Here is a 26,910-nt window from a genome sequence, read left to right as displayed (position 1 = left end):
TGGCGGGCGAGGCCTGGCCCAGCCTGATCCGCGGCCTCGGGTAGAGCCGCTCGCCGCGCTCCGGGCCCGGCTGGGCCGCGGGGGCCGATGGCGGCCGCGCTCCCTTCCCCGCCCGCCCGCGCCTGCCGCCGCGCACCGGAAGTACCCCCGCCTAAGCCAATAGGCGCTCGCCGTAGAGCGATGACGCCATCGGACGGCGCCGGCGCACATGCGCGCGGAGCCTCCCTGCCGGCCCGGCGTGTGGCTGGGGCGGGCGAGGTCAGGCTCGGCGGCGGCGGCGGGGCCGGGCCCCGGGGGCGGAGGGGCGGGCCCGGGCCCGGGGGGGGTTTCTGGAGGGAAATAGCCCGGGAAGCGTGGACCGGGCCCGGGGAGCCGAGGGGGAGAGCCCGAGGGGAGTGGACCGGGCCCGGGGGGCCGAGGGGGAGAGCCCGAGGGGAGTGGACCGGGCCCGGGGGGCCGAGGGGGAGAGCCCGAGGGGAGTGGACCGGGCCCGGGGGGCCGAGGGGGAGAGCCCGAGGGGAGTGGACCGGGCCCGGGGGGCCGAGGGGGAGAGCCCGAGGAGGGTGGACCGGGCCCGGGGGGCCGAGGGGGAGAGCCCGAGGAGGGTGGACCGGGCCCGGGGGGCCGAGGGGGAGAGCCCGAGGAGGGTGGACCGGTCCCGGGGGGCCGAGGAGCGGGGACTGGGCAGGGCAGGAGGGAGCCCAGGGAAGATGGCGTGGAGAAACTGGGAGCAGCTGGGGAAACGGGGCTGTGCCCCTGGAGGTCTGGGCGAGGCCCGGTCGGGGCTGGCGAGGAGCTGGCTGTGCTGCAGACCGGTTGCCGGCCGCTCTGGAGCGGCTGCCTGCCGCCTTGGAAAGCCGTGCCGGAGCTTGGCAGCACCTGAGGGGGTGCGGAGGCAGGTTAGCCCCAGCAGGGAAGCACGTAGCCTCTTCCACAGCCATACCCACGCGGAAGCTTTCATCTCCTCGGGGTTTTGCCGATCGATTGCCAGAAACTTTCACTGCCTCTTCCATCCGATATTGCCAGCTGAAAAAGTCCTTTCCTCACAACCGTTACCAGAAGTCGGCTGCCTCCTCCTTTTTATCTCTGAAATTCCCCCCCCCCCCCCCCACTAAAGGGTTTCTTTTCCTTCCGCAGCGTTCCTGAAATGCGGCGCTGACCTCCAGCCCGTTACCGCCCCCGGCCCTTCCTTCCCTCCATGCCTTCCACCATGGCAGCCCGCTTGGTGCGACGCTGCTGCTGGCGGCACTTCGGTGCCTTCGTCTCTACTCCCTTGGCAGTCCCGGCTTCTCTGCTGGTGCCGGTTGGGAAAGTGGCGACGGCAAGAGCTCTGCCTCAAGCACCTCTCACTTTATTTCATACTTCGAGCCCTTCCAGCTGGGCAGATGGATTCTCGGTCAAAGAGGAGGTGGAGGACAGCAGAAATCCGGAGCACAGAGTGATCGAGGAGCTGATTGAAACAGCCGCGAGTCCTCAGGAACTCTTCCAGTTGTGTGAACTCCATGTTCTCAATAGCAACCAAGCCTCGCTAATAATTACTCAACTTTCCCGGCTCGCAGCGGAAAAAAAACTGGAAACGGAGAGCATTCTGCAAGATGAACGTTTCCAACAGCTCATCGGCATCATGGATTCCCAGGTAAGTTCCCTCCTTGCCGCAGAAGTGTTTTGGGGAAAGAATACGAGGTGGAAAGCGGACGGTGCTCCTGAGATTGAACCGGCTGGAGCCGGCTGCTCGTTTAGCGTTTGTACTTTGCCTTTCCAAGTAAAAGATGAAGTTGAGGGGACCAGGAGGTGAAATTACCAGCTCTAGGCAGGATGCCTGCTTATTTCTATCTAAAAGCGCCGCTTTTTGGACCAGCGACAAAATGTAGCGGAGAGGTCACCCTCGTTAAACGCTGCCTTGATCCTGCTCCCGTGAATTTTTAGTTTTCTCGGTAAGATAAAGCTGCACCTTTGCCCGTTCGTGGCAAAGAGACGTCAGAGCCACGCAGCCGGACACTGGAGGAGCCACCGGGTAAGATGGGGCACCTGAAGGGAACCAGCGCACCGTGCTCGGCACGCCGTGCTGTCAGCCTCGGCAGCCCCGTCCGCTGCGGCTGGTGCTGGCCCAACCAGCTGCTGTGGAAATACCTGCAGCTCGTGGGCCCCACGTCGTGGGACCACAGGATGGGTTGGGTGGGAAGGGACCTTTCCAGGTCACTCAGTCCAACCCCCTGCCATGAGCAGGGACATCTTCAACTGGATCAGGTTGCTCAGAGCCCCGTCCAACCTGACCTTGAATGTTTCCAGGGACGGGGCATCTCCCACCTCTCTGGGCAACCTGGGCCAGTGTCTCACCACCCTCAGCGTAAAAAATTTCTTCCTTATGTCCAATGTAAATCTCCCCTCTTTCAGCTTAAAACCGCTGCCCCTTGTCCTGTCACTACAAGCCTTGTAAAAAGTCCTTCTCCATCTTTCTTATAAGCCCCTTTATATACTGAAAGGCCACAAAAACATCTCCCTGGAGCCTTCTCTTTTCCAGAGAGCGGAGCAGAGGGGCAGAACCCCCTCCCTCGACCTGCTGGCCACGCTGTGGGTGGTGTGGCCCAGGATACGGTTGGCTTTCTGGGCCGTGGGCACACATCGCCGGCTCATGTCCCATTTTTCACCCACCGGTATCCCCAAATCCTCCTCCATGAGGCTGTTCTCAAGCCATCCGTCCCCCAGTCTGTGCTGGTACTGGGGATCGCCCCGACCTGTGAACTTGCCTTGTTGAACTTGATGAGGTTCCTGGCAGGGCTCTGGGGGTACAAACGTTCTGCACACGCTGGGTATTTCTCCTCATCCATAATCTCTGCTCCCTACAACCTGTCTAAGGATAGCAGAGAGGTAGGATTTGTCCTGAGAGTGCCCGGTTAGCACCGCTGAGCTGAAATGCTTCCGTGCCGCTGTATTTGGAGTGAAAGTACTGCTCCTGCTGATCTGCGTGGTTCTGTGTCCCTGTCGCCACGGATCAAAGGGGTGCCTGTGCCCGGGGACCCCTCCGCGGGGAAGGGATGCCCCAGAGCTGGCAAAGCCAAGCTATCGCGCTGCATGAGCGATACGAGAAGCGAGGCAGTGTGACTGAAGTGTAGGAAACTGCCAAGAGGGATGAGGCTAGAGATTTGGAGATGTAAAGCAAGCAAACTCGCTGCAAACACGATTATCCTTCTCCAGCGAGCTGTTATTGCAGCCGCAGTCGTAGGTAGCTGAACTTAAGAGGTCGTTGTGTAGACGCAAAGACGCTCTGATGCAAAGAAACCAAAAATTAATCGGCTTGCAATGTCCTTGTGTCAACGAGCTAGAGATTTGGAACGGTAGATGAGGCGTGGGCCAGGACAGAGGGCTCTGAACAGACTGCGAGGTGGGTTTTGTACACGGGAATGGGTGGAAAAGGTGAGGGATGGGCCAATCTGGTTCTCCTGGTGATTTTCTGAGTAACCCAGGGCAAATCACGAGCTCTGCTCGCTTTCTCGGCTGCGTCCCGGACCGTGATTTTTCAGATTTTAGCAGAACACTCCGATCATTCTTGTCCCTGAGGTGCTGAACCGTGCCTGAGCAGCACTTCAGGAATTTGCCATGCTGGTGGAAGTGCCAGAGTTCGGACAGGCCAGGGAGTTAAAGCCTTCGTTTGCCCAAACCCGCGTGGTCTCCCCTGCCTGAAATTCAACGTCTCATGGCACTGCCTCACTTGCCTCCTGCACGGTCACTCTGAGAAGCAACTCCTTGTTTCTGAGATAATTTTGTAACGTTGGGATGTGCTGTCAAGCAGGCGCTGTGCTCTGTACCGGGGTGGCTGGTGCAGTGATGCTTTCCGAAGGGCCCCTCAGAACTGACGTTGTGCTAAGGATCACGTTTGGTTTTATACAAATCGGGAGAGTTTTCAGACCGGAATTGCCTTTTAGTGCTGCACGGCACCAGCAGAGCGCAGCTGGGGAAGCTTGGGCTGGAAACAAAGAGGTGCCGGCCATTCAGTGACGGATGCTGAAGGAGATGAAAGCCGCAAGACCGATTGCTGGTGGAAAACCACGAGCTCCACCTCGCGTCGGGGCTGCCGGTGGGCAAGCAGCCAGGGGTGGCCAGGCAGAGAAGTTCAGTGGGCAGAGTGGGACTGGGCAAGTCCTGGTGCTCCCAGCAGCCGGTGGGATTAGTGCCCAGCCTCCTGTCGGAGACGCTGGAGAGAAATGGGAGCTTTTAGGATAAGTTTCATCTGACCTGAGGTGCTGAGGCTAGTCGGAGTCCCGTGGCGTTCCCCCCGAGACCCTCAAGGTTCTGCCCCTGAATTATCAGTCTTTCCGACCGCTTTTCATTTTACCGGTCACCGGTGTCGTATCCCAGCCACACCACAGAGAAGCTTTAAGTGCCTCGAGAGAAGGGTAAAGTCTACTTCAATATTTCACCCAGCCGGTAGCAAAGCTGCGTAGCTTCCTTCTCTGAGGCAGAGAGAGTTCACGCCTATATGGCAGCTCTATAAGCGACGGACGGTTACCTCTCGAGGCTCACCCATGCCGCTGGGATCGGTGCGTGGCCTCGGCTTGTGGTACAGGCGTTAAGGTTCCTCTTCCTCACCAGGGCGCTGGGTCGCTCCAGTCTGTATCTGACTGGGCAGGCTACACCTGTGAGGAGGAGCAGAGGACCCGCGTCACGGTGGGGGACAGCTGGGTGTCCTCGGACCGAGGAGGACTCTTTTGCTTCCCCCTCAACGCTGTGCAGCTCTTTCTGTAGAGAGCGAGCGTTGCCTGGTGTTTGGCATGACTGACAACTGAATACCTTCGTGCTGTCTCTGATCAACACCTTCCCCTTATTTCTCTCTGCTGCCCAGATTTCTCAGGTGTGGAATAACACCTTGGTGAACCTCCTGAAGAGCCTCTACTCCCTGGGGGTGGACAGCAACAGGAGGGAGATGCAGTCGGTGGAGCAGGAGGTGCTGTGGCGGCTGCGGCGTCTCACCTTCAGGCAGCTCGCCTCCCTGGCAGAGTTCTTGGCAGTCAAGCAGGGGAAGGAGAACAAGCTGCTGCACGAAGTCATCAAGAAGCTGGAGCTGCGTTGGACAGAGCTTGAGGGCACCCGAACCATGGTGACGCTGATGGGCAAGGTCGGGCACGTCTCCTCGGCTCTGATGGACCGGCTGGAGGACAAGGTAGGGGCTTGGGCTCTCCCTTCCGCCTCCGGTCCCTTCCAACGGGCCACCTCCCGCAGGTGACAACAGCGGAAGGGAGAGCCCCGTCCCCTTCAACCCGTCCTACATGGGAACGCTAATTCCACACAGGCTGCGCTCGTTGCTGCGCCGAGTACTTTGGTGTGCGCTTACGGGTTGCCGTTTAAGCAGCTTCCCGCGCACGGGTGCTTTCCGTCTGAGGAGCCACGTAGACGGGGGAGCTTGCACTCACCAGCCCCTTCCCAATCCATACTGGTGCGAGCGGGGGACTCGCGCTGGTCTGCGCTGCTGGGAGGTGGGCTGAGCTGATGCGTTTTACTTTGCAGCTGCGGCAGGTTCGCAGAGAACGTGCTCGAATTTCCTTAGCTCAGCTGGCAAGCGGTGGCTTACAGAGCCAGCGTAACACAGCTGCCAAAAACATCGTCCTTTGCTTCTCTGTACAAGCCAGGCTGTGAGGGGAGCCGGAACAAGGAGTGTCCGTACTGTCCTCGCCTCCTGGCTGCCTCTGGGCACCCGTCATCTTCAAAGGGGGCAGGTCTGTCCCCTCCGGTGCGCAGTGGCTCCCTGTTTCTGTCACTCGCAGGAGCAGGGAAATGTCCTTTGGGTCGGAACCACTGCAGGAGCCTTGACTGCAGCTGCCGTCAAATTCAGTCCTCGTCCAGCCCGTGCTGGGGACTGGCCAAACAGCTGCCACAGCAATGGCTGTAGCTCATGAACCCCACTGTCCCTCTCCCTCGACCCTGGGGATCAATAAATGCTACGAACACTGGCGTGTGACGAGGCAGAACGCTGTAGCTGGGTCTGACGAGGTTGTCAGCTTATGCAGAGCCCAAACTAACGATGTTGGGTTAGTGTCCTGCAAAGGAAGCAGAAATTACAGTGGAAAGCAGGGCGCTGATCCAGCAACGGGTGCCTTTCCTCTGCCGGGCTTTGCCTGACAGCGTGTTACGGTGTCTGGGCACACAACGGGAGTGGACGCTGAGGTCCTGCCGCCTGGGAGAGGCAGAACCAGCAGCGGGGAGGTGCTGGCCCAAGCTCTGCTGAGAGGACGAGGGTCTGCTTTCCCTCACCCTCCCTCCACGTGAGCCGTTACGCTCGCTCCCAGCCGCATAGCCTCGCTGCGTGCTAAGCACTCCCCAGTTCCAGTCCCCACCACCCTTGGAGGGGCTCAGCCGCTAGCAGTGGCTCATCCCGCTCCGAATAAAGCCTGGATCTGCACCTCGCTTTGTGCTTTCCCTTTACATTCCTGCTCAAAACATTTCTTGGCAGGCTCTGGAACTTGCTGAACAGTTCAACCCTGATGACATCCGGAAAATAACGCTGGCTCTAGCCTACCAGAACCGCCGCTGCGTGCCTCTGCTCCGAGCCTTGTCCTACCACCTGATTCAGAAGCACTATGAGCTCAGCCTCAACGTCCTGATGGACCTGATTTTCGCCTATGGTAAGCGGCTCGGTTGTACTGGGACCTGCTGGATGTTACGCGCGGTAGAGCCCAGTTGATTTTGGGCACTCGAGTGGGGATTTGATGGCATCGCTACCACGACGTCAAGGCCAGGTGAAGGAGAAAGGCTGGCAGGGTGTGTTAGGCTGGACCTAGCACACCAGCCAGCACAGCTGGGTAGTACCAGCTCCGAGCCCAGGTACGCCTGGTGCCTCTCTGGCATACGGCACGGTCAGTGGGGCTCATGGCAGTGGTAGAGCCTGGTTTTCCCTCCAGTGCGTGGGAAGAAGGGAACTTGTGATGAGAGCGCGCTTTGGAAGGGTGGTCGGGTGCCAGGGAGCCCCTCTGCCCTGCGGCGTAGGCAGCCAGTGAGCTAGGATCCCCCAAATGGCCCCAAACCCTCTGTCACCTCTTCCCGTGGCCGTGGGTTTCTTAGGGAACCCCTGTCTGTTTCCTCGCTTGCAAAATGCAGCCCGCAGTAACGGGAGGGTGAGCAGGAGCCCTGGGGAGAGCTGGACTTTTTATGTGGGGACAGTGGCACTACAAGAGCTTTCTTTCCACCCAAGATGTCCTCGTGACAAGTTAATTACCATTTGAGAAGCGCTGGGTGCTGAAGTCGCACTCTTCAGCGAGTTGCTACAAGTCCTTGTACAAGCGCCGGCGGACGCTCGGGATGGTGACAGCCACCTTGGTGACGTTCCTGGCCACAGGGTAAACCAGAGCTACCGTATACTTGATGGTGACAGAACCTGGTGCGCTGTTAACGGCAGGGTAGCGCCAATTGATAATCTGGTTTGTGATCCTGGGTGCCTTAGTCCTCTGGCTCCTCTTTCCGTACAGCATCGCGTGGTCCTGCTCTCCTCTTACTGTTGGTAGGCAGTGGAAAGCCCAGACAAACAGGGATAAAGGAAGCCAGGAGAGCCAAGGAGGAGCTCTTCGTCAGCTGATTGTCCAGCTCCTGGTGGTGGGAACAGCTCTTGTGACAACCACTGGGGCCAGGACAGTCTCCGTGGGTTAGCCATACTCTCAAAATAAAGAAATAACCCCAGCAGACCTGGTCTCGGAGGGAGCTCGTGCTTGTCTCGTTGGTGTTACCAGCTTACTTGCTGTGACGTTGATTAATCTGGAATGAGTTTCAAGGAAAGCGGTGGACGCTCCACGTCACGGCCTCCAAATCCGTGCTGGGCGCCTTTGTCAGAGGCGGGGCTGTAGGTGCTCCAGCTCAGGAAGGGCAGCTGGACGCTATATACGGGCCTGGGTCGTATGCAGAGATCGGCCCAGGTATAATCCAGCAGTCCCCCGGCCTTAAAACCTACAAAATGGACAACTACAACGGCTGGACGTGGTTTGGGAGCGAGACTGGCTCTTGCAGGCTCCGGCAGCACCGTAGCCGCTGCGGTGGGGATGCTCTTGGCCGGGACGCTGGCACGTTGCACTGACGTTTCTCTTTGATGCTTGTAGCTGCCGCATCGTTGCGTCAGGATGGTTTGTACCTGTCGTCGCTGCTGCAGCCGCTCTCGGACCCTGCCTGTGCCCCTCTCGTGGGGACCGTCCCCTCCTGGCTGGTCCACACGGACCTCTGGGGCTTGGTGCTGCCGGTTGCTGATCGTTGCTCGCTTGTTCCTCAGCCGGCGTGAGGTTCCCGGTAGCCTTAGCGAGTTCAGGGCTCTTCTGGCCGGACCAGAATCTGTAGCTGGAGACGCCGGGGCTAAAATCTGCTACCGGTGCTAGGTGGGGGCTGGAGCCTTGAGTTGGCACCGGGACTGAGAGCTGGTGGGTGCGGCAGGACCCGGCAGAGACTTGGTCTGACCGGAAAGGATGGGGCCAAGCCAGCTGGGGGAGGCAACACCGATCTCTGAGCTTCCTGTGCTCCTAATGAACAGTTTCGTGCTTTCCCGTGAGCCGTCACCGCCCGTCCAGGCACAGCTCCTTGTAAGCGGCTGCCGCTTTCTTTTGCTCCTTTAAGGAAAACTGAATTTCCACCAGCCCCAGGTCTTCCAGAAGATAGCCACCGACCTGCACCCCCACGTTTCCGCGATGACGCCCGTCGAGGTGACGCGCTGCATCAGATCCTTCGCCCTCCTCAAGTGGCTCAGCCTGCCGCTGTTTGAGGCCATTGCGCAGGTGAGGAGGGGGTTTGGGGGAGGCGGGGAAGCTTCCGCTGGCACCAGTACGACTGTGATCCGCCCCAGTTCCCAGGAGATGGGAGCAGTTTCCCCCCACCTCTCCAGAGATGCTCTCTGGGATGTCGTCACTGTTTTCCCTACCCAGCTGGCAGCTGTGATGGAGTCCGAGAGGACTCGCTGTTCATCTTCCGTTAAAGTCAGCACTGGGAATCCGTGCTGAGCTGGGGCCGGTCTCGGCTCCGTCTGAGCCTCTGCTACTGAGTGCCAGCGCTGCTCCTCTCCCCAGGCACCTTCCCAGCTCTGCCCCAGTTTGTGTGCCTGCACCTTTGCATCTGGACCGGAATATTACAGAGCTCTGCTTCCACTCACAGCTTTCCCTTGTGCCAAGATAAAATCCCAGGGAAGCACTAAAAGATCTTTCACTTGTGTTTTCCCATCTTGCCACGGGGCTGGATGTGTCCTTGGCTGACGTTTTCAATCTTTTCCTGCCCGTACTTGTTCAGGACGGACCTAAACCTCTGGTTTTGCCCCCTGTATCTTGCAGTATGCCGTGGACAACACCAAGCGGCTGTCGGTCACCCATCTGTGCGGTATCATCCTGTCTTTTGCTCGCCTGAACTTCCACCCCAGCGGAAGCGAGGACTTCTTCAACATGGTAACCTTCCTCCTTTCCCTCTTTTCATCGACCTTCCTCCCTCCCTAGTCAGCGGGAAGGTTGCAGATCTCCTTCGAGCGCATCCACGTGCGAAAGTGGGTGTTGGATGGCTCAGTCCAGCCGTTAATGGCGTGGGAAGGGGGAGCCCAGAGCTCAGGCCGGGCTGAAAAACCCGCGCTGTGCTCCCCCGGCTGCGTGCCGGGCGATAGCTGAACCAGTTAGTCCACCAGCTCGAGTCCCCGCAGGCTCGCTTTTCTACCGGACGCAAGCAGCGTGCGGGTGTTCACGCGCCCTCCTGAACTCCGATTGCTGTAATTAACTCTTTATAACGAGGCCACGGGTGTTGACGGCTGCACGCCCGTTCGTGGCAGAGCTGTGTGTCCCTCCTAGCCCAGCCAAGCCCCCGGTCTGGCAGCGCTGAGGCTGCTGCTCCCCCGGCTCTGGGGAGCTGTCGAGAAGGATCGAGGCTGCCACAGGCAGACGTGCTCGCTGTCTTCCTGCCTGGGGGGAAGGTTGCCGCATCCTGGGGCGCGGAGACGTGGCCGGCTGGAACGGCCAAGCGGAGGGGGAGCCTCCTGCGTGGTTTAGCAAGAGGCTGGCAGGAGGCGAGCGTGGGGCAGGTGCTGTCCTTGGCATCCTCCTGCCTTCCCTGGCTCGTGGAGGCAGCCAGGTTGGCCTCTGAAGCGGCGGAGGAAGTCACCTTGACCTCCTTGGGGACAGATTTATGCTGACGGTTTCCAGAGAGGAGTTGCGTTGTCGCTGAGTAAGCGGGCATTCGCCCAGCACCCGGCAGAGGGAGCGTGGCCTGCCCAGCCCTGCCTGCGACACGCAGCTGAGAAGGAAGAGGACCCAGATACGGGTGTGTTTAATCGGCAGGACCCCGCGTCCCACCGCAGGGCAGCCTGTCCCCCGCGGCCAAGCCAGCCTGGGGAGCAGGGGCTCTCCCTGGGACAGCGAGAAGGGCAAGGTGTTGGAAGTAGCGCCCGGGGCTCTGGACTCCCCCTGCCAGCATTAAGCGTGGTCACCATGACGAAGAATTTTGTAACAAGTGCAAAACTACTCATTTTTGAGGCGTTGCAAAAAAGTTCTCCAGGGTTAAGAGGAGAAACCCCTGCGGGGTGCAGAGCTCCAGGCTCTTGCCGCGATTCCCGGACAGACATCCTGACGCCACCGATAACAGTCTCAGACCCCTCCAGCTCTGCGAATGGCTGGATTTAGTTGCAGTTCCTGAAGAGGTTATCGCTTCCAGCCCTCTCTTTTCTGAACGCTGCCCTCGCGGCAGGGCTGCCTGCAGCGGTGCGTTACCCCCGGCTTTCTGACGAGCCTCGCCGCAGCATCCTGAGCCAGCGAACCGCAGCTCACAAACTTGCGGGGTCACGTTCTTTAAGAGCGTAGAGCGCTCTTAAAAATCTCTCCTCTGCAAATAACCCGGGGGAGCAGCGCTGCTGTAGAGGAGACTGCACATCAGGTGCACCGTAACGCCTCGGGGATCTGCCGAGCTGCCAGACCCGCGCGTTGAGCGCTGTGCTGAGCTGAGCTGGTTGGTTTCCCTCTCTGCAGGTCCACGGGGAGTTCCAGGGCCAGCTGGACAGCCTGGAGCCTCACCTGCTGACGGAGCTGGTGTGGTCGCTCTGCGTGCTGCAGCAGGCCAAGGCTCCCTACCTGCAGCGAGTGCTGGCGCCTGACTTCCACGCTCGGATCCAAGGTGAGGCGGGCATCTCTGCCGGTGGGACGGGGACCGAGAACCTCAGACCTGGGGCAGGGAGTGAGGATGCTGAGCCTGGTCCGTCTAAATTTGAGTTAACGGGTTGTTAACTGTTAACCAGGAGGGAATCTTACTGGGAGTGGCTCTAACGGATCCCCCCCGCAGCTCTGTGCTGGGTACCTGGGCAAGGGGAGCTCAGGGCAGCAGCGCCAGGGGAGTTGGGCTAGTGAGAGCCACGGCCTCCAGCTCCGCAGCCCCAGGGGGCTGTGGATTTGTGCCTGTGCGCGATGGGGGACAAGGAGAACAAGACGGTGACGGCGAAGGGGATCCGCTCGAGCCGTCTTCCTTCACGCCGCCCTGCTCGTGCCTTCCCTGCTCATTCCCTGGGCTCTCTTCTCCTGCCTTCCTCCTCGCGTCCTGCCCGCTGTCTGCTCTTCTGCCTTGCCCAGCCCGAAGCTGAACGTTGCACGGCTTGAACCGCAGCAGGGTGACGCGTTGCCCTCAACCTTGTCGTGGAAATCGCGCGCCCCAAGGCACGGCTTTGCCGCTCTGCTCCGGCGCTGCCCGTGTGCTTCCCCCAAGACCTCGAGAATTGACGGGAAGGCTTGGTATTTCCTAACAAAACGGTGACTGCTGGGGAGGTGCAGCCCCGTCAAACTCAGTCCCTGCCTGCCCCGTGGTGGGGACGGGCCAGCCGGCTGCCACAGCAACTTCTGTAGCCCACGGGCTCCGCGGCCCATCCTGTGGGACCCCGGGGATAAAATCATGCCGCTGGGCTCCAACGGGGCTGTCCCTGCTGAACGAGGGCCCTGTTTGGCTCGGTCAGCTCGTGGTGGCTTCCTGCGAGCGCCTGGCAGCTGGAGCAAGGCCGGGAACCTCGGCGTTTGGCCGTTGGTGATCTGTATCTCCATGCCAGCAGGCAGGGACCCGTCACGGGGGGATCGGAACCAGGAATCCCGATCGGACAGGCCACGCAAGGCCACCAGACGAAGAGCCAGACCCCGCGGCGGGCCGGGGCTTTGGGCTGTGTTTCTAGCTCTGCTTCCCTCCTCCCACCAGGCGATCAGTCCCTCAAGGCCCAGAACTTACGGCTGAAGCTCATCCACATCAACGCTGCTGCCAAGCTGGAAAGCCCCGACTACCGGGGGCCGTTCCTGCCGGCGGAGATGCTGAGTGCCGCGGAGCCGGCGGGGGAGAGGGTCACCCTGCTGCAGAGCAGCCTGCAGGAGGCATTGGTGGGGCTGCTGGGGAGCCGGGACAACGGGCGCTTCAACGTACGCACCATCTACGGCTGGCAGATCGGTGAGTGCGTCCTCTCCCCGCCTCCGTGGGGAGCAGCGGGTTGCCATCGGGCTCTGCCCGGTGGAGGGAATTGAACTTGAGGGCTCCGGGTACGGCTACCGGGCTTTATCCCCCCTCGTTCTTCAGCCCCACGCCCCTCTGCTTCCTCATGGCAGCTGCCCTGTCTTGTCCCAACCTCCTCCCACACCTCGTCTCTGAAGGCAGAGCAGAAACCGCAGCCCAGGGCACGGTTGTGGGTAGCGGATGCGGGAGGAAAGCCCTCCTCCTGCGGCCAAACCGGCGCGGAGCAGCGCTGAGGCGGGCGAAAGGCTTCTGGCTCTGCCCTCCCTTCCCCTGCTGCACCGCCGGCTCTCGCAGCCCACCCCGGGCTCCCCCGGCTCCCTGCTTTCCTGCAGCCCTGTCAAATTCGGTCCCTGCCTCCTCCGTGGCGAGGACCGGCCAACCGGCTGCCACAGCAACTTCTGTGGTCCATGGGCCCCACGTCCCCTTCCCGTGGGACCCTGGGGGATAAAATCACGCCACGGACACGTCTTCTGCCTGAGGAGATGCTTGGGAAGCAGACCCTGCCCTAGGGTGGTGCGAGGAGGATGCTGTACCCCGGCCGTGTGCACAGAGCTGCTCCGCGGCTCCAGCAAGGCTGGGGTTTTTTGGGAAGGGAGCGGCGGGACCTCGCGTGCTCTGCGTCACCAGCCTCGCGGGAGACGGCGTGAGCGGCGTCCAGGTGGGTCTTGGGAGTCCCTGTGTTCCCTCCTCTCCGTGCAGATGCTGAGATGGTGATGAACAGCGAAAATAAACCTCTCCCCTTGAAGGACTTCGCTGCTCCCCATCTGCTCCGCTCGGAAGGGACAAAGCCGCTGCCGCCGGGTGCCAGGAGGTGGGTCTGGGCTCGGCTGCGCCCCGCCGTCCGGGCAGGAGCTCGCGGGGAGAGGAGGGGGAAGGCTCTGCCTTCGTGGTGCTGAGGATCCGCAGGCTCCGTACCTCCCGGTCGCTGCGGCCGGTGGCTCACGGCAGCGCCGCAGGGGCTGCCGGCGTGCCGAGGACGCCGTGCCCGGCTGCGTCCCCCCTCGTTTGGGCGCAGGAGGGGGTGGGCGCAGGACAGAAATTGGGGTAGGGCTGTGCCAGCCCGGCGTGGGGTAACGTTTTGCAGCCGGGGCTGCCCTGACCAGCCAAGCTGGTGGAGGCACAGCAGGGGAGGGGGCCGGACGCCGGTCGCGGCAATGGTTTTCTCTCCGAAAAGAGCCTCTGCCAGGTCTGTGCCACAGAGCCCGGCTGTCTGCAGGGCCCTGGGGACTGAGCTGCCTCCTGCCTGCCTGCAAAAAGGGCAGCATCGCCCCGCTCAGCTTGCTGCCAGGCCTGGGCGGTGGATAAATTACATTTGAGCCGCTGTCCTGGTGCTTCTCTGACGGCTCCGAGGCAGGATAACGGCTCCAGCCGGACAAATCTGCGTCCCGCTGGCACGGGGCAATCGGCAGTGCTGGAGCAGGCCCTTCTGCCATCCCTTCGGGATCCGGGCGCTGCTGCCAGCTCCACGAGTCTCACAGCCTCCCATCCCTTGTGCATCTCCCAGGGTTGCCTTCCTCCGGTGGGAGTTCCCCAACTTCAGCAACAGAAGCAAGGACCTGCTGGGTCGCTACGTCATGGCCCGGCGCCACGTCCAGGCGGCCGGCTTCCTCGTGGTGGACGTGAGTAGCCGCGGGGTAGAGAGGGGTCTCTAATTCCGTGGAGACGGAGGAGCAGGCACCTTCTTGCGGGGGGTGCCAGCTTCCTTCTCGCTCCCCTCCCCTTCTTCCTGATGGCTCTGGGTCCCGTACAGCGAGGCAGAGCCCCACGTCAGCCCCGAGCGCTCCTTCCTTGCCCGCGCCGGGATTAGCAGCCGTGATCCCCTCCAGGCCACGTGTTAGGCAGCCCGAAGGTGGCGGGGAGGGATCGGTAATCAAGGAAGACGGCAGACAAGGTCTTAGGGCGCTGATCCCCTGTGCTTCAGCGGGGTCGTGCGTTATTTAGCTTCCCGGAGGTAATTATAGCTCTCCTGGCAGGCAGCGAGCCCTGCCCTCCTGCGGACTGCTGGTGGCGGCTCGGGGTGCTGCCTTCGTCCCTCTGCCCCTCGCCCTGCGGAGCCCCGGGGTCAGCCCTGTCCTGCGTACCGGCAGCGTGGCTCCGGAGGGGACCCCACGTCACCCCAGAGCAGTGTCATTGTCACCCCAGAGTGGTCTCCCTGGCCCGTTTTCCCCCCCTCCCCACGAGGACCTCTTCCCCAGCGCCCTCCCCGCGCCCGCTGCCGTGCTTTGAGGCTGATGCGAAGCGAGGTTTGAGGTTCACCGGCGCTGTTTTTCCCAGCCGCTTGCGTAATCCCCCCACAGCCCCCGCGCTGGCTGGCTGGGGGGGCTCAAGGGGGGGAGACGGGAGGAGGAGGAGGAGGGAAGTGCCGCTTCCCGCAGCTTCAGCCTTGCCTCCCGGCTGCTAAATATAGAGGCAGGGGTGGGTGGTGGGATCCCCCCAGACGAGGCTGCTCCCTCGTACAGGCTGGCGGAGGCACTGCCGAGGAACGGCGGCCCGGCTCCGGTGTTTTAATGCCGCTGGAGCCGTCAGCCGCCGGCCAGAAAGCAAAGGCCGGGCTCCTGACCCTCTTCCCCAGCCTGCGTGCCCTCCTCCTGCCCGCAGATTCACTCCGAATAAACATTTCATCTGCCTTTCGCCAGGCTGGGGCTGCTGGGGGAGGCGCGGGGAGGAGGATGGGATGGGCCGAGGGCAGGACCGTGAAGTCCTGCACGTCCTCTGCATCTCACATGCAAAATTAAGCGAGTTTCGGTGCTCGGCGAGGTCCCCGGGACTCCCGCGGCGGAGGCACGGCTCTGAATCCTCCTCGGCCAGGGGGAAGGGTGGGCGCTGGGGCCGGCTCCGCGGCTGCCAGCAGCCCCCGTACGGCTCCCGGTGCTCCGTGCCGTCCCGGCTGCCCACAGAAGCCCGTTGTTCGGTGGTGGTGACGCAGGCTAATTTGGGGACAGCCCTGAATTGTCTGCGTCTCGGTCCCCTGGGTGCCGATGCCACCGTCGGGTGGGAGCAGAGGGTGCCCTCGCCCCGTCCCCGCGCAGCCTCGTCAAATTCGGTGCCCGCCTCTGCCGTGGTGGGGACCGGCCCAAGGGCTGCCACAGCGATGTCTGTGCTCCACGGGCCCCGCGTCCCTGCCGTGGGACGTTGGGGACCCAAATAGGTTACGGACACTCCTGGGGGGCCGAGCGCAGGACTCCGTTGTGCGTCTTGGGGCTCTGATGGCATCTCCTCTTCCCCCCCTCCCTGCTGCAGGTTCCCCACTACGAGTTCCTGGACCTGAAGCTGGAGCGGCAGCGGACAGCCTACCTCAAAGACAAGCTCAACAAGGCCATGGCCAAGGAGATGGCGACCTAACCGCGCCGCTCTTGCCCGCCCGCTCTGGCAACGCCTGTCTGTGTTAGAAACGTGTTTCAATAAACCCACCACTGTACAGTGCCGCGGTTCGGCGTGCCGGTTGGCGTCTGTGCCGGTTGGCACGGGGCTTTGCTTCTTCCCGGGGTGGGAGACGGCTCCACGGCGCCGCTCGGCGGGACCCCCTTTGCCGTAGCCGTAGCTCAGCTCCCGGAGGAAGCCGGCTTGAGCCAGGGTTTAGGATTAAGAGCCATCCTGGCCTCTCTTATTCCTGTCTTATTAGCGGGGCTTTGTCCCCGGGCGCCTGCGCGGTGCGAGAGGGGAGGGAGGACGGCGTGCCGCTTCCACCCGGAGCAGCGGGACCCCCGGCGCGGGCACGGGAGAGCCCCGGTGCCCTGGGACGTGGGGGGCTCTAACGGGAAGGGTTAGACCCAGCCCTGCGTCCTGCTGGCCCTGAGCCCCCCCCCCCGGTCCCCTTGCAGCCTCCCCCTCTTGTCCCCAGCACCCCGACACACGCAGGCCGTGTCCCCCGTGTCCCGCAGGGCACGTGCGCCTGGGCCGGGGGGGACAAGGTGGGGCAGGAGAACCCTCCGGGCCGTGACGCACCGGAGCCGGCTGCCAGGAAGGGCTTTGGGGACGGATTAGCGGCCATCTGGCCACCGGGACGCTGCTGGTCCTTGCCGCGTCCCTTCCAGCCCCTCTGGCTGGCTGGGGGGGCGGGGGGCACAGCCTGGTCACCCCCCAAGCCTTGCGCCGCTGGTGGCCGCAGCCCCTCTCCCGGTGCTCGGCCACCCCACGGGCCGGGGACGCGGTGCCGGGAGGAGGCCGCGGCAGTGCTGAGTTGCCGGAGGTGGCCGGGAGCTGCTGAGTCACGGCTCGGGGCTGCTCCTGGCACCGGCATCGCCGGCCTCAGCGCCAGCCTGGCTCCGCGACCGGGGTGGCAGCCAGCACCCCACCGTGCCCGCTGCCGGCCGCGCTCCGTGCCCGGCACCGGGCACCGGCACCGGGCACCGGCACCCCGCCGTGCTCCCTGCTGGCCCTCAGGCTGTGCCTCAGTTTCCCCTCAGCATCCTTTTGGGGGTGCAGCCCCCTCCCGCGGCGTGGGGGGGGTTACCCGGGTCTGGGCAGGGGGGTGGCGCGTCCCCAGCTGGGACGGGGGGTCCTGGGGGGGGGGGGGAGGGCTCGGTCCCTCCCGGTCATCTCCTGCCCTCCTCCCGTCCATCCGTCTGTCCGTCCACCCAGGGTCTCCCCATCGCCAGCCCCAGAGGGGGGTACCCCCCCCCCCCCACGTTGCCAAGGAACCATCCCCATCCTCCTCACCATCGCCATGGAGACGAGAGGAGGAGAAGGGCCGTTCCCATGGCGACCACGCCGGCACCCATCCTGCCTCCCCAGCGGTACCCGGGCGCGGGGCGATGCCCCGGGGCCGCGCAGGGTGGGGACACCAGGGACCCCCCCGTACGCCCGGCATCACCGCCCAGCGCAGCTGCTTTTAGGGGGGCTCTGCCCCCCCCAGGGCACCGCTGGGTGCTCAGCCCCCTGGGTTTTTGGGGACACACGCACAAAATCCCACCTCCATCCCCCTTCCCAGCAAATCCCAGCCCAACTGGGGAAACTGAGGCTGGGGACCCCCCCTCTGTGCCCTCTCCCCCCCCCCCCCAAAGAGCTGATGCAAGCAGCGACGGGGTGGGCCCTTCCCTCCCCTCCCACCGCCGCAGTGCCTGGCACACACCCCGCTTTCTCCCCGCCGGAGAGATCAAAAAAAAAAATATATCAGAGAGAAAGAAAAGGCGGGGGGGGGGTGGGGGGGGGGAAGGGAAAAAAAAAATAAAAAAAATCCTGCTGACATCATCTGGGATGACGGGGCTGATCCCGCTGCCGGCCCCCCCGCCGGAGCCCCACTAATGCTCCGCTTCTCCCGGCGCAGCCGCCTTCGCCCAGCCCCAGCCAAGGGTGCCGGCGGCTGAGCGGGGTGGCAGGCGGCCACCCGGGCCGGCCTGGCCGGGCTCTGGCATCGCCATGCCTGGAGAATCGGTGAAAACCGAAGGGTTGGGGGGATTGGAGAAGGAAAACGGAATGCCGGAGGGATCGGAGGCAGGTGAGGCCGAGGGGAGGCCGTGGGGAGAGGGGATGGGGGGACGGAGGGATGGCGGGACGGAAGGATGGAGGGATGGAAGGACGGAGGGATGGCGGGATGCGGGATGGAGGGACGGAGGGATACGGGTGGAGGATGGAGGATGGAGGATGGAGGGATGGAGGATGGAGGACACAGGGCCAGCCACGGCGGCGGCTCTCAGCAGCCGGCACCGCCGTACTGGCACCGAAGGCGGGAGGTGACTTTGGGGACATGGCTTTGGGGACATCCCCCCTCCTTCCGCCCCAGCGGTGGGTGGCCGTGGGTTGTGCCCCCCCCGCACCAGGAGGCCCCGGGGAGGCTGAGCCCCCCAGCCCCAGCCCCGGCCCCATCTTCCCCCCCCCACCAGCGACCGCAGGGTGGGGAAACTGAGGCACGGGGCGGTGCAGAGCCGTGGCCCAAGGTCACCCTGCGCAGGCACCCCCGAGGGGTCACCGTCACCCGCCCGAGGGGCTGGGGACAGCCGGGACATGCCCGGGGCTGGGGGGGGGGGTCCCCGCTGCCCCCCTCCCCGTGTGCCTCAGTTTCCCCCCCGGCGCCGGGCTGGGAGGGCGCGGTGGCTGCGGCTCACCCAAAAAGGGGGCTGAGGGTCCGGTTTGTGCACGGGGGGGGGTGGGGTGTGGGGCCTTCCCCCCCTCCCAGGGCAGCGGGGGGGGGCGCAGGGCGCTTTGGAGGGTCCCTGTGCCAGGTGGGAGCTGGGGGAACCCCAAAACACCCCCCCCCGGGGTGTGGGGACCCCCCCGGGGTGTGTGTGTGGGGTCCCAGGCAGGCAGCAATGGGGAAGGGCAGAGTTAAGGGGATCCCAGCAGCCCCCCCCCACTATAGGGCAGAGCCAGCCCCCCCAGATAGCGCTTGGGGGGGACACAGCCCCCGAACCCCCTGGGCAGCCCCCCCCAAATTAACCCTTTAAGGCTCCCCAGTTCCCCGGGGCAGGGCCGCAGGACTGAACCACCCCACACCTTTGGGGGGGGTGTCCCGCCCCAGCCGCCTGCTAAATACCCAGGTGAGGCCCCACCCCCTTCCCAGCAGCCTCTGCGGCTTCGCCCCGCCCCCTCACCCCTCTATAAAGCCCCCGGGGGGGCCATGGGGCTCTGCTGGGTTTGGGTGCCGGAGGGGGTCCTGGTGGGTCCCAGCTGCTTCTGCCCCATGGACCTGCCCCTGGGGGCCCCAGGTAACGTGGGGGGGGCAGAGGGGGGCAGGTTTTGGGGTGTCCATGGGGTGGGGAGGGGGCTGGACCACCCCCCCCAGCAATGGGGGGCTGAGAGCCCCCAAACTCAGTGCATGGGTGGGCACGGAGCTCCCTGCAGGGGTGATGCTGGAAGGGGGGGGCTTGGGCTTTGCTTTTGGGGGGGAATGGGGGGGTCCCCCCTTAATGCAGCTGCATCCTTGTGCCCCCAGAGAGGGGCTGGAGATGGGGGGGCTGTTGGTGTCCCCCCAAAGTGTCACCCCTGGTGTCCCCTCACCCGGGGTGACCCCCCCGGGGCTCTGGGTGGGGGTCACCCTGTGCTCCCCCTCCTGGGTGGGGGGGGACCGGCATGGCTGGGTGCTCCCCATGGCCCCCCCATCACGGGGTGGCCCTGGGGGGGGGGGGGCCCATGGCACTGAGGGGGGGTCTCCCCTCTCTCCGCAGCCCCCCCGCCGGCCGCAGGGCCCCCGCCGCTGCCCACCAAGGAGGAGGCTCGCCCGCAGCCCGAGGGGGCTAGCTGCGACCCTAGCCCCCCGGCTACCGTCCCCCCCGGCGAGGCCTGCCGGCCCCCCCCGCCCGCCGACCCCCTGGACACCCGCATCGTCATGGGGGAGGAGACGCGCTCCCCCGCCGCCCCCGAGCTCCGGGGGGGTCCTCCCCCGCCCGCCGTGCCTTGCCCCTTCCCCACGCCCACCAAAGAGCCCCCCCATCCCCAAGCAGCCGAGCCCCCCCCGGGCAGGCCCCCCGCCCCCGCCCTGGACCCCGACCTCTTCTTCACGGCCCCCTCCACCCCCATCCGGGTCGGGGGGGCCCGGCTGCTGCCGCCCCCCCCCGAGGAGCAGACGGACGGGGAGAGCGAGGGGCTCTGCTCGCCCCCCACCTCGCCCTCCGGCTCCTACATGACGGCCGAGGGGGGCAGCTGGGGCTCCTCCGGCACCGCCAGCACCTCCCCGTCCTGCTCCCCCAACCTGGTGGCCGAGGCCGAAGGCCTGGCGGAGGCCGAAGCCATGGAGGTGCTGCCCGCCTGCCTGGAGCATCCCCCTGCCTTCACCCCGCCGTCCCCTGAGGAGGAGGATGAGGAGGAGGAGGAAGATGGCCCCTTCGGCCCGCCGCGGGATGAGGAGGAGGAGGAGGAGGATGATGATGATGGGCAGACGCCGGAGGAAGAGGAGGAGGAGGAGTGGGAGGTATCGGGGGGCGAGGGGCTGCCCGGCGCCGGCCTGATCCCGGCGGCGTTGCTGCCCTTCCGCGGCAGCCTGCTCTTCCAGGCCGAGGCGGTGGAGATCACCCCGCTGCGCCCCGGCACGGCCCCCCTGCCCCTCTCCGATGAGGAGGAAGAAGAAGAAGAAGAGGAGGAGGAGGAGGGCGGCAGCACCTCGGCCTCCTTCCTGCGCTCGCTGTCCGAGACCTCCATCACCGAGGGGGTGGACGAGTCCTTCGCCTTCCGCGACGACACCTCCGCCTCCTCCGACTCGGCCGCCTACGACGGCGAGGAGGACGAGCGGCTCTACGGCACCGAGCACCACGCCCTGGGGGCCGAGGGGGCTCCCCCCGGCGCCGCCGCCGCCACCGCTCCCCCCGGCGCCGATGCCTCTGGGGACGGCGGCGTCGAGCTCCACCTTCACGCCGGCTCGGCCCCGGCCGGCTCTGGCTCGCCGGAGGGGTCCCCCCGGCACCGCCACGGCGAGGAGCTGCCGAGCGCGGTGCCCGGCGCGGAGGACGCCGGCGGCGAGGACCTCGGTGCCGAGCGGACGGAGCCGGCGACGCAGGAGCGGGACGGCGGCGAGACCCCCCCGGCACCCTCCGGAGAAGGCGGCGTGGAACCGGACAGCAAGACCTTCCTCACCTCCTCCTCTTCCTCCTCGGAGCTGGAGGAGGCCTCGGCCCCGGAGCCCAACATCCCGTGGGAGCCAGAGCCCGTCCCAGCGGCGCGGCCCCCCCAGCCCCCGGTGATGCCGGGAGCCGAGGAGGAGCCGGCGGTGAAGGATGGTTCCGGCGCAGCGGCGCTGGGAGAGGGGCCCGGCACGGAGCCGGCGAGGAGCGGCAGCGTCCCCCAGCCGCCCGGCCGCTGCTCCGGGGACCCCCAGACCGATGGGTGGGGGGGGGACAGCGCCGCGGCGCCGGCCAACGGGGAGCCCCAGGACGGCCACGGGAGCGACGGCGACGACGGCGGTGACCGTGAGCTTGGCGCTGTGAGTGCGGGGAGCAGCCAGCTGGCGGCCATCGATGGCCATGATGAGACGGACGCTGTGGCCACCGACCTGGCGCCATCGGTGACTCCCAGCCCACCGGCCGAGCCGGCCACTGACCCTGACCTGGCACCATCAGTGACGCCCAGCCTGCCGGACACCGTGGCCACCGACCTGGCACCATCGGTGACTCCTAGCCCACCGGCCGAGCCGGCCACTGACCCTGACCTGGCACCATCAGTGACGCCCAGCCTGCCGGACACCGTGGCCACCGACCTGGCACCATCGGTGACTCCCAGCCTACCAGCCGAGCTGGCCACTGACCCCGACCTGGTGCCATTGGTGAATCCTACCCTGCTGGACACCGTGGCCACTGACCTGGCGCCATCGGTGACTCCCAGCCCGCCAGCCGAGCCAGCCACCGACCCTGACCTGGTGCCACTGGTGATGCCCAGCTCGCCAGACACCATGGCCACCGACCTGGCACCATCGGTGACACCCGGCCCCCCGGCTGAGCCGGCCACTGTGGCCACCGACCTGGCACCATCGGTGACACCCAGCCCCCCGGCTGAGCCGGCCACTGTGGCCACCGACCTGGCACCATCGGTGACACCCAGCCCCCCAGCTGAGCCGGCCACTGTGGCCACCGACCTGGCACCATCGGTGACACCCAGCCCCCTGGCTGAGCTGGCCACTATGGCCACTGACCTGGCACCATCGGTGACACCCAGCCCCCCAGCTGAGCCGGCCACTGACCCTGAACTGGCACTGTCTGTGATGGCCAGCCCACTGGACACTGCGGCCACCGAACTGGCACCATCGGTGACACCCAGCCCGCCAGCTGAGCCGGACACTGACCTGGCACCACTGGTGACAGCCAGCCCACTGGCCCAGCCGGCCACCGACCCTGACCTGGTGCCATCGGTGACACCCAGCCCACCAGCTGAGCTGGCCTCCATGGCCACTGACCCTGACCTGGTGCCATCAGCGACGCCCAGCCTGCCAGATGAGCCGGACAGCACGGCCACCGACTCTGACCTGGCACCATCGGTGACTCCCAGCCCGCCAGCTGAGCTGGCCACCGTGGCCACCGACCCTGATCTGGAGCCATCGGTGACGCCCAGCCCACCGGCTGAGCTGGCCACCCTGGCCACCGACCCTGATCTGGAGCCATCAGTGACGCCCAGCCCACCGGCTGAGCTGGCCACCCTGGCCACCGAACCCAACCTGGCACCATCGGTGACGCCCAGCCTGCTGGCCGAGCCGGCCACCGTGGCCACCGACCCCGATCTGGAGCCATCAGTGACACCCAGCCCGCTGGCTGAGCCGGCCACCAACCCCGACCTTGAGCCATCGGTGACGCCCAGCCCGCTGGCAGAGCCGGCCACTGTGGCCACCGAACCTGACCTGGAGCCATCGGTGACGCCCAGCCCACTGGCCGAGCCAGCCTCTGTGGCCACCGACCCCGACCTGGAGCCATCGGTGACGCCCAGCCCACCAGCCGAACCGGCCACCGACCCCGACCTGGAGCCATCGGTGATGCCCAGCCCACCGGCCGAGCCGGCCACCGTGGCCACCCACCCCGACCTGGAGCCATCGGTGACGCCCAGCCCACCAGCCGAGCCGGCCACCATGGCCACCGACCCCGACCTGGAGCCATCGGTGACGCCCAGCCCACCGGCCACCGTGGCCACCGACCCCGATCTGGAGCCATCGGTGACGCCCAGCCCACCGGCCACCGTGGCCACCGACCCCGATCTGGAGCCATCGGTGACGCCCAGCCCACCGGCCACCGTGGCCACCGACCCCGCGCCGCCGGCAATGCCCGTCCCGCCGCCCAGCGTCACAGCCGCACCCCGCGACGCCGGCGAGGAGCTGGTGGACGGGGTGGCCCCGGCCAGCGAGTCCCCGCAGGCCCCCGCGGGTGCCCCGGGGCCCGTGGCGGGTCCCCCTGGGGCTGTCGGCGAAGCCCCCGAGGAGTGGGACGCGGCCACCGCCTCCTCCGAGGAGTCGTCCCCGGAGCTGCTGGAGACCTCCCGCTCCCGCACCGACTCCAGCTTCTTCACCGCCCCCGAGGACAGCGCGGGGGAGGCGGCTGCCCCCCCCAGACCCCCATCTTCCCACGAGGAGGAGGAGGAGGAGGAGGAGGAGGATGCCCGTCGCCGCCTGGCCCTCTGCCTGCCCGCCTCGCCCCCCGCCATCCCCCCGGTGATTTTCACCGCCTCGGAGCGGGAGGTGTACGTGGGGGTCCCCCCGGCCCCCCTCGAACTGCTCCAACCACCTGGTGCCTTTCTGGAGAGCGGGGCGGCCTGGCGGCGCCGGGAGGACCGGCAGCGGGTCGCCGCCATGTTGCAGGGCTCCTTCGGGGACCTGCCGGCCCCCCGCCTCCTCCCCAGGCCCCCGGAGGTGCCGGCGGAGCCCCCGGCCCCCCGCCGGCCCCTGACCCCTCGGCCGGGCGACGAGCCCCCGGGCCAGACTGCTGGGGCAACCGATGCCAAAGTCCCGGGGCAGGGCAGCCCCCCGAGCCCCCCCGGCCGGCCCCCGGCCCCCCCCGGGCAGCAGGAGGAAGAGGAGGCGACGGCGGGGGCCCCGTCCGGCCCCCGGCCCGCGCCCGGTGCCGGGGAAGGGGGGGAGGCCCGGCCCGAGCCCCCCTCGGAGCCGGCCGGGGAAGCGGCCCCCCGAGCCCCCCCCAGCCCGCCGCCGGCCCCCTGCCCGCCGCTCCCCAAACTCAGCCAAGTGCCTCCTCGCGCCCTCGCGCCGTCGCCGCCGCCGTGCCCGGATCCGGCCCGTGGCCCCCAGGACACCTCAGGGCTCCCCGCCGGCGAGGAGTGTCCGTCTGTCCTGCCGCCCTCCAGGAAGCACCTTGAGGGTAAGAGAACCCCCCCAAAACACCCACCCACCCATCGCTGTGGGCATCACCCATGGTGGGGTGCTGGGGGTCCCCTTTGGGGGTCCCGGGGTGGGTGACGGGGGTGAGCCCGCTGGGTTCGACCCCGCGGAGGGGATTTGGGGGGGGGGCACCACCAGCTCAGCCCCTTTTTTCCCCTGTCAGCCCCCCCCACCCCACTGCCGTGGGGTGTTGTGTGGGAGCAGGGTGGGCATCGCCCACTGGTGGGGTGCTGGGGGTCCCCTTTGGGGGTCCCGGGGTGGGTGCTGGGGGTGAGCCGGCTGGGTTTGACCCCCACAGAGGGGGATTTTGGGGGGGGGCACCACCAGCTCAGCTCACCCCCCCCCCCCCCCCCAGCCCCCCAGCCCTCCCCACGCAAGGAGAAGGAGGCCCGTGGCAGGCAGGCGGGGACAGGCAGCGCCGGCGGCCGGGGACCCCCCCGGGGGTCCCTGCAGTCGGAGTCGAGCTCCTCCAGCGAGACGGAGGCTCCGTACCCCTGCCCCGAAATCCAGCGCCTGCGGGAAGCCGCCGGCATCACCCTGCGCCAGGACAAGCAGCCCCCGGCCCCCCGCCGCTGCGAGGCCAACCATAAAGGTGAGGGACGTCGGGGGGGGGTCCCGTCCCACCCCACCCCATGTTTTTGGGGTGTCGGAGAGCGTCCATCTCCATCCCACCCCTCTGCTTGGCCGCAGGGTCGTGTAACGAGTCGGAGAGTAACGACGAGTCCATCCCGGAGCTGGAGGAACCCGAGGGCTCGGAGCCGCCGCCGGCCCAGAGCCAGGTGGGGGTTTTTTGGGGGGGTGGACGGGGGCGGTGGGGACCCCCCCCCGGGCGGCGGGGCTGCCCTCACCCCCTGATCTCTGGCAGGCGCAGCTCACCCACTCGCTGGGCACCGGGGAGGAGACGGTCAGCAAGGCCAAGCAGAGCCGGAGCGAGAAGAAGGCCAGGAAGGTGGGAGGGGACCCCCCCCGGGTGGGGTTGGGGGTCCCCCGCTGGGGTTGGGGGTCCCGGTCCCATCCCAAGGTGGGGGGGGGGGGGGGTAAGATGGGTGGGGGAGGGATCAGCCCTGGGCATGGGGAGAGCCCTGGGGCGTTGGGGTGCAGGTTCCGGCTCCGGGGGGGTCTCTGGGTCATGCTGGGGGGTCCCAGCACTGGGGTGGGGGGGTGATGTGGGGTCCCCCATTCTGGGGGGGGCTCAGCCTGGCCGTGCCGGGGGCCAACACTGTGCCGCATCCCTGCTTTTGCTGTTGTCCCAGGGGTTTTGGGGTGTTGCGGGGGGGGGTGGAGCCCCCCCTCTTTGGGTGCTGTGGGTGTCATGATGCCGGACGGGGGGGACGTGGGGTCACCCCTGTGTGTGTGTGTGTGTGTGTCCCCAGGCCATGTCCAAGCTGGGGCTGCGGCAGATCCACGGCGTCACCCGCATCACCATCCGCAAGTCCAAGAACATCCTCTTCGTCATCACCAAACCCGACGTCTTCAAGAGCCCCGCGTCCGACATCTACATCGTCTTCGGGGAAGCCAAGGTGATGGCGGGGAAGGGGGGGTCTGGGGGGGGGTGTCCCATCCTTGGGGCCGGTGTTGGGGACCGGCGGGTGACCCCGCGTCCCCGCAGATCGAGGACCTGTCGCAGCAAGTGCACAAGGCGGCGGCGGAGAAGTTCAAGGTGCCGATGGAGCACTCGCCCCTGATCACGGAGACGGCTCCCACCCTCACCATCAAGGAGGAGAGCGAGGAGGAGGAGGAGGTGGGTGCTGGGGAGAGGGACCCCCCGCGTCTAGGGGACACGCGGGGACAGCTCGGTGCCGTGGGGGGGTGACGGTGATGTCCCCCCTCGCAGGTGGACGAGACGGGGCTGGAGGTGAGGGACATCGAGCTGGTGATGGCCCAGGCCAACGTCTCGCGCCCCAAAGCCGTGCGGGCGCTTCGGCACAACAACAACGACATCGTCAATGCCATCATGGTGAGTGGCCGGGAAGGGGGGGGGGGGGGGGCTGCAAATGGGGGTACCCCCTGCCTCTCCCAGCATGATTTGGGGGCGCAGACCCCCCCCCGGGGTGCTGTGGGGGGGTCCCTGATGCTCTGCTCGCTCTCTCCCGCAGGAGCTGACCATGTAGCGGCTGGGGGTGTCCCGGCCCCCCTGTATAGGTGCACAGTTACTCCCCCTGCCGCCGTCCTTCCTCCAGACCCCCCCATCCTCCTCCTCCGCGTCTGTAACGCTCAATAAATGGCCTCATGTATCACTTGGATCGCACACTGCCTCCCGTCGTGGTGATTTTGGGGGGGTCCGGGCTGCCCCACAGCTCCCCCAGCCCCATATCTCCCAGGGGGTCCCGTCTCTGGAGGTGTTTGGGGGGGGGGGGCTCAGGGTACCCCTTGTTTCCAGCAGTGGCATTGGGGGGGGGGGGCAGTGCCCCGGGGCGAGCGGTCGGGGCCAGCGTGGTGGGACGCGTGGCTGCGGGAGCAGGCACAGGGTGGGCTGGGAGCCCCCCGGCTCGGGGGCGTTGGGGGGCGCGTGGGGCTGGATGGGGCGGCAGAGCCCCCAGTTCTGTCGGGCACGGGGGCTTTGCCCCCCTGTCGTTAATTTGGAGGGGCTTAATGAAGGGCGGGCTTTGACGAAGGCCAAGGGGGATGAGCGAGGGCTTTATCAATGAGACGAAACCAGCGTCGGGTGCAGAATTATATTTACCTGTAACAAATACTCCGTACAG

At 66.2% G+C, this 26,910-nt stretch overlaps 2 protein-coding genes and 4 non-coding genes across 6 annotated transcripts; all 6 read left to right on the top strand.

Moving 5' to 3' along the window:
• The first annotated feature begins 192 nt into the window (after window positions 1-192).
• TBRG4 (transforming growth factor beta regulator 4) lies at window positions 193-15,885 on the top strand. The gene is made up of 11 exons (XM_075492188.1): window positions 193-258; window positions 1,138-1,636; window positions 4,841-5,158; window positions 6,446-6,617; window positions 8,584-8,741; window positions 9,288-9,398; window positions 10,959-11,103; window positions 12,163-12,405; window positions 13,168-13,279; window positions 13,973-14,087; window positions 15,709-15,885. Exons 2-11 carry the CDS (start codon window positions 1,199-1,201, stop codon window positions 15,808-15,810), a joined length of 1,914 nt encoding a protein of 637 aa, XP_075348303.1. The 5' UTR covers window positions 193-258; window positions 1,138-1,198; the 3' UTR covers window positions 15,811-15,885.
• On the top strand, window positions 5,807-5,945 carry LOC142406866 (small nucleolar RNA SNORA5). Its single transcript, XR_012774745.1, has one exon. It is a non-coding gene; the product is annotated as a small nucleolar RNA SNORA5 (small nucleolar RNA).
• On the top strand, window positions 11,746-11,883 carry LOC142406867 (small nucleolar RNA SNORA5). Its single transcript, XR_012774746.1, has one exon. It is a non-coding gene; the product is annotated as a small nucleolar RNA SNORA5 (small nucleolar RNA).
• On the top strand, window positions 12,796-12,935 carry LOC142406864 (small nucleolar RNA SNORA5). Its single transcript, XR_012774742.1, has one exon. It is a non-coding gene; the product is annotated as a small nucleolar RNA SNORA5 (small nucleolar RNA).
• LOC142406865 (small nucleolar RNA SNORA5) lies at window positions 15,493-15,629 on the top strand. Its single transcript, XR_012774744.1, has one exon. It is a non-coding gene; the product is annotated as a small nucleolar RNA SNORA5 (small nucleolar RNA).
• Window positions 15,886-17,655: 1,770 nt separating the features above from the next.
• Window positions 17,656-26,447, top strand: NACAD (NAC alpha domain containing). Its single transcript, XM_075492181.1, has 10 exons — window positions 17,656-17,905; window positions 19,572-22,315; window positions 22,865-24,185; window positions 24,561-24,797; window positions 24,896-24,984; window positions 25,071-25,154; window positions 25,579-25,725; window positions 25,815-25,946; window positions 26,040-26,162; window positions 26,302-26,447. The coding sequence occupies exons 1-10, from the start codon at window positions 17,827-17,829 to the stop codon at window positions 26,314-26,316; spliced, it is 4,971 nt and encodes a 1,656-aa protein (XP_075348296.1). The 5' UTR covers window positions 17,656-17,826; the 3' UTR covers window positions 26,317-26,447.
• The last annotated feature ends 463 nt before the right edge of the window (window positions 26,448-26,910 follow it).

This window comes from Mycteria americana, chromosome 2 (genome assembly GCF_035582795.1).
Source record: "Mycteria americana isolate JAX WOST 10 ecotype Jacksonville Zoo and Gardens chromosome 2, USCA_MyAme_1.0, whole genome shotgun sequence".
In the NCBI taxonomy this organism is placed as follows: domain Eukaryota; kingdom Metazoa; phylum Chordata; class Aves; order Ciconiiformes; family Ciconiidae; genus Mycteria; species Mycteria americana.
This window is presented reverse-complemented; position numbering and strand designations above follow the sequence as displayed.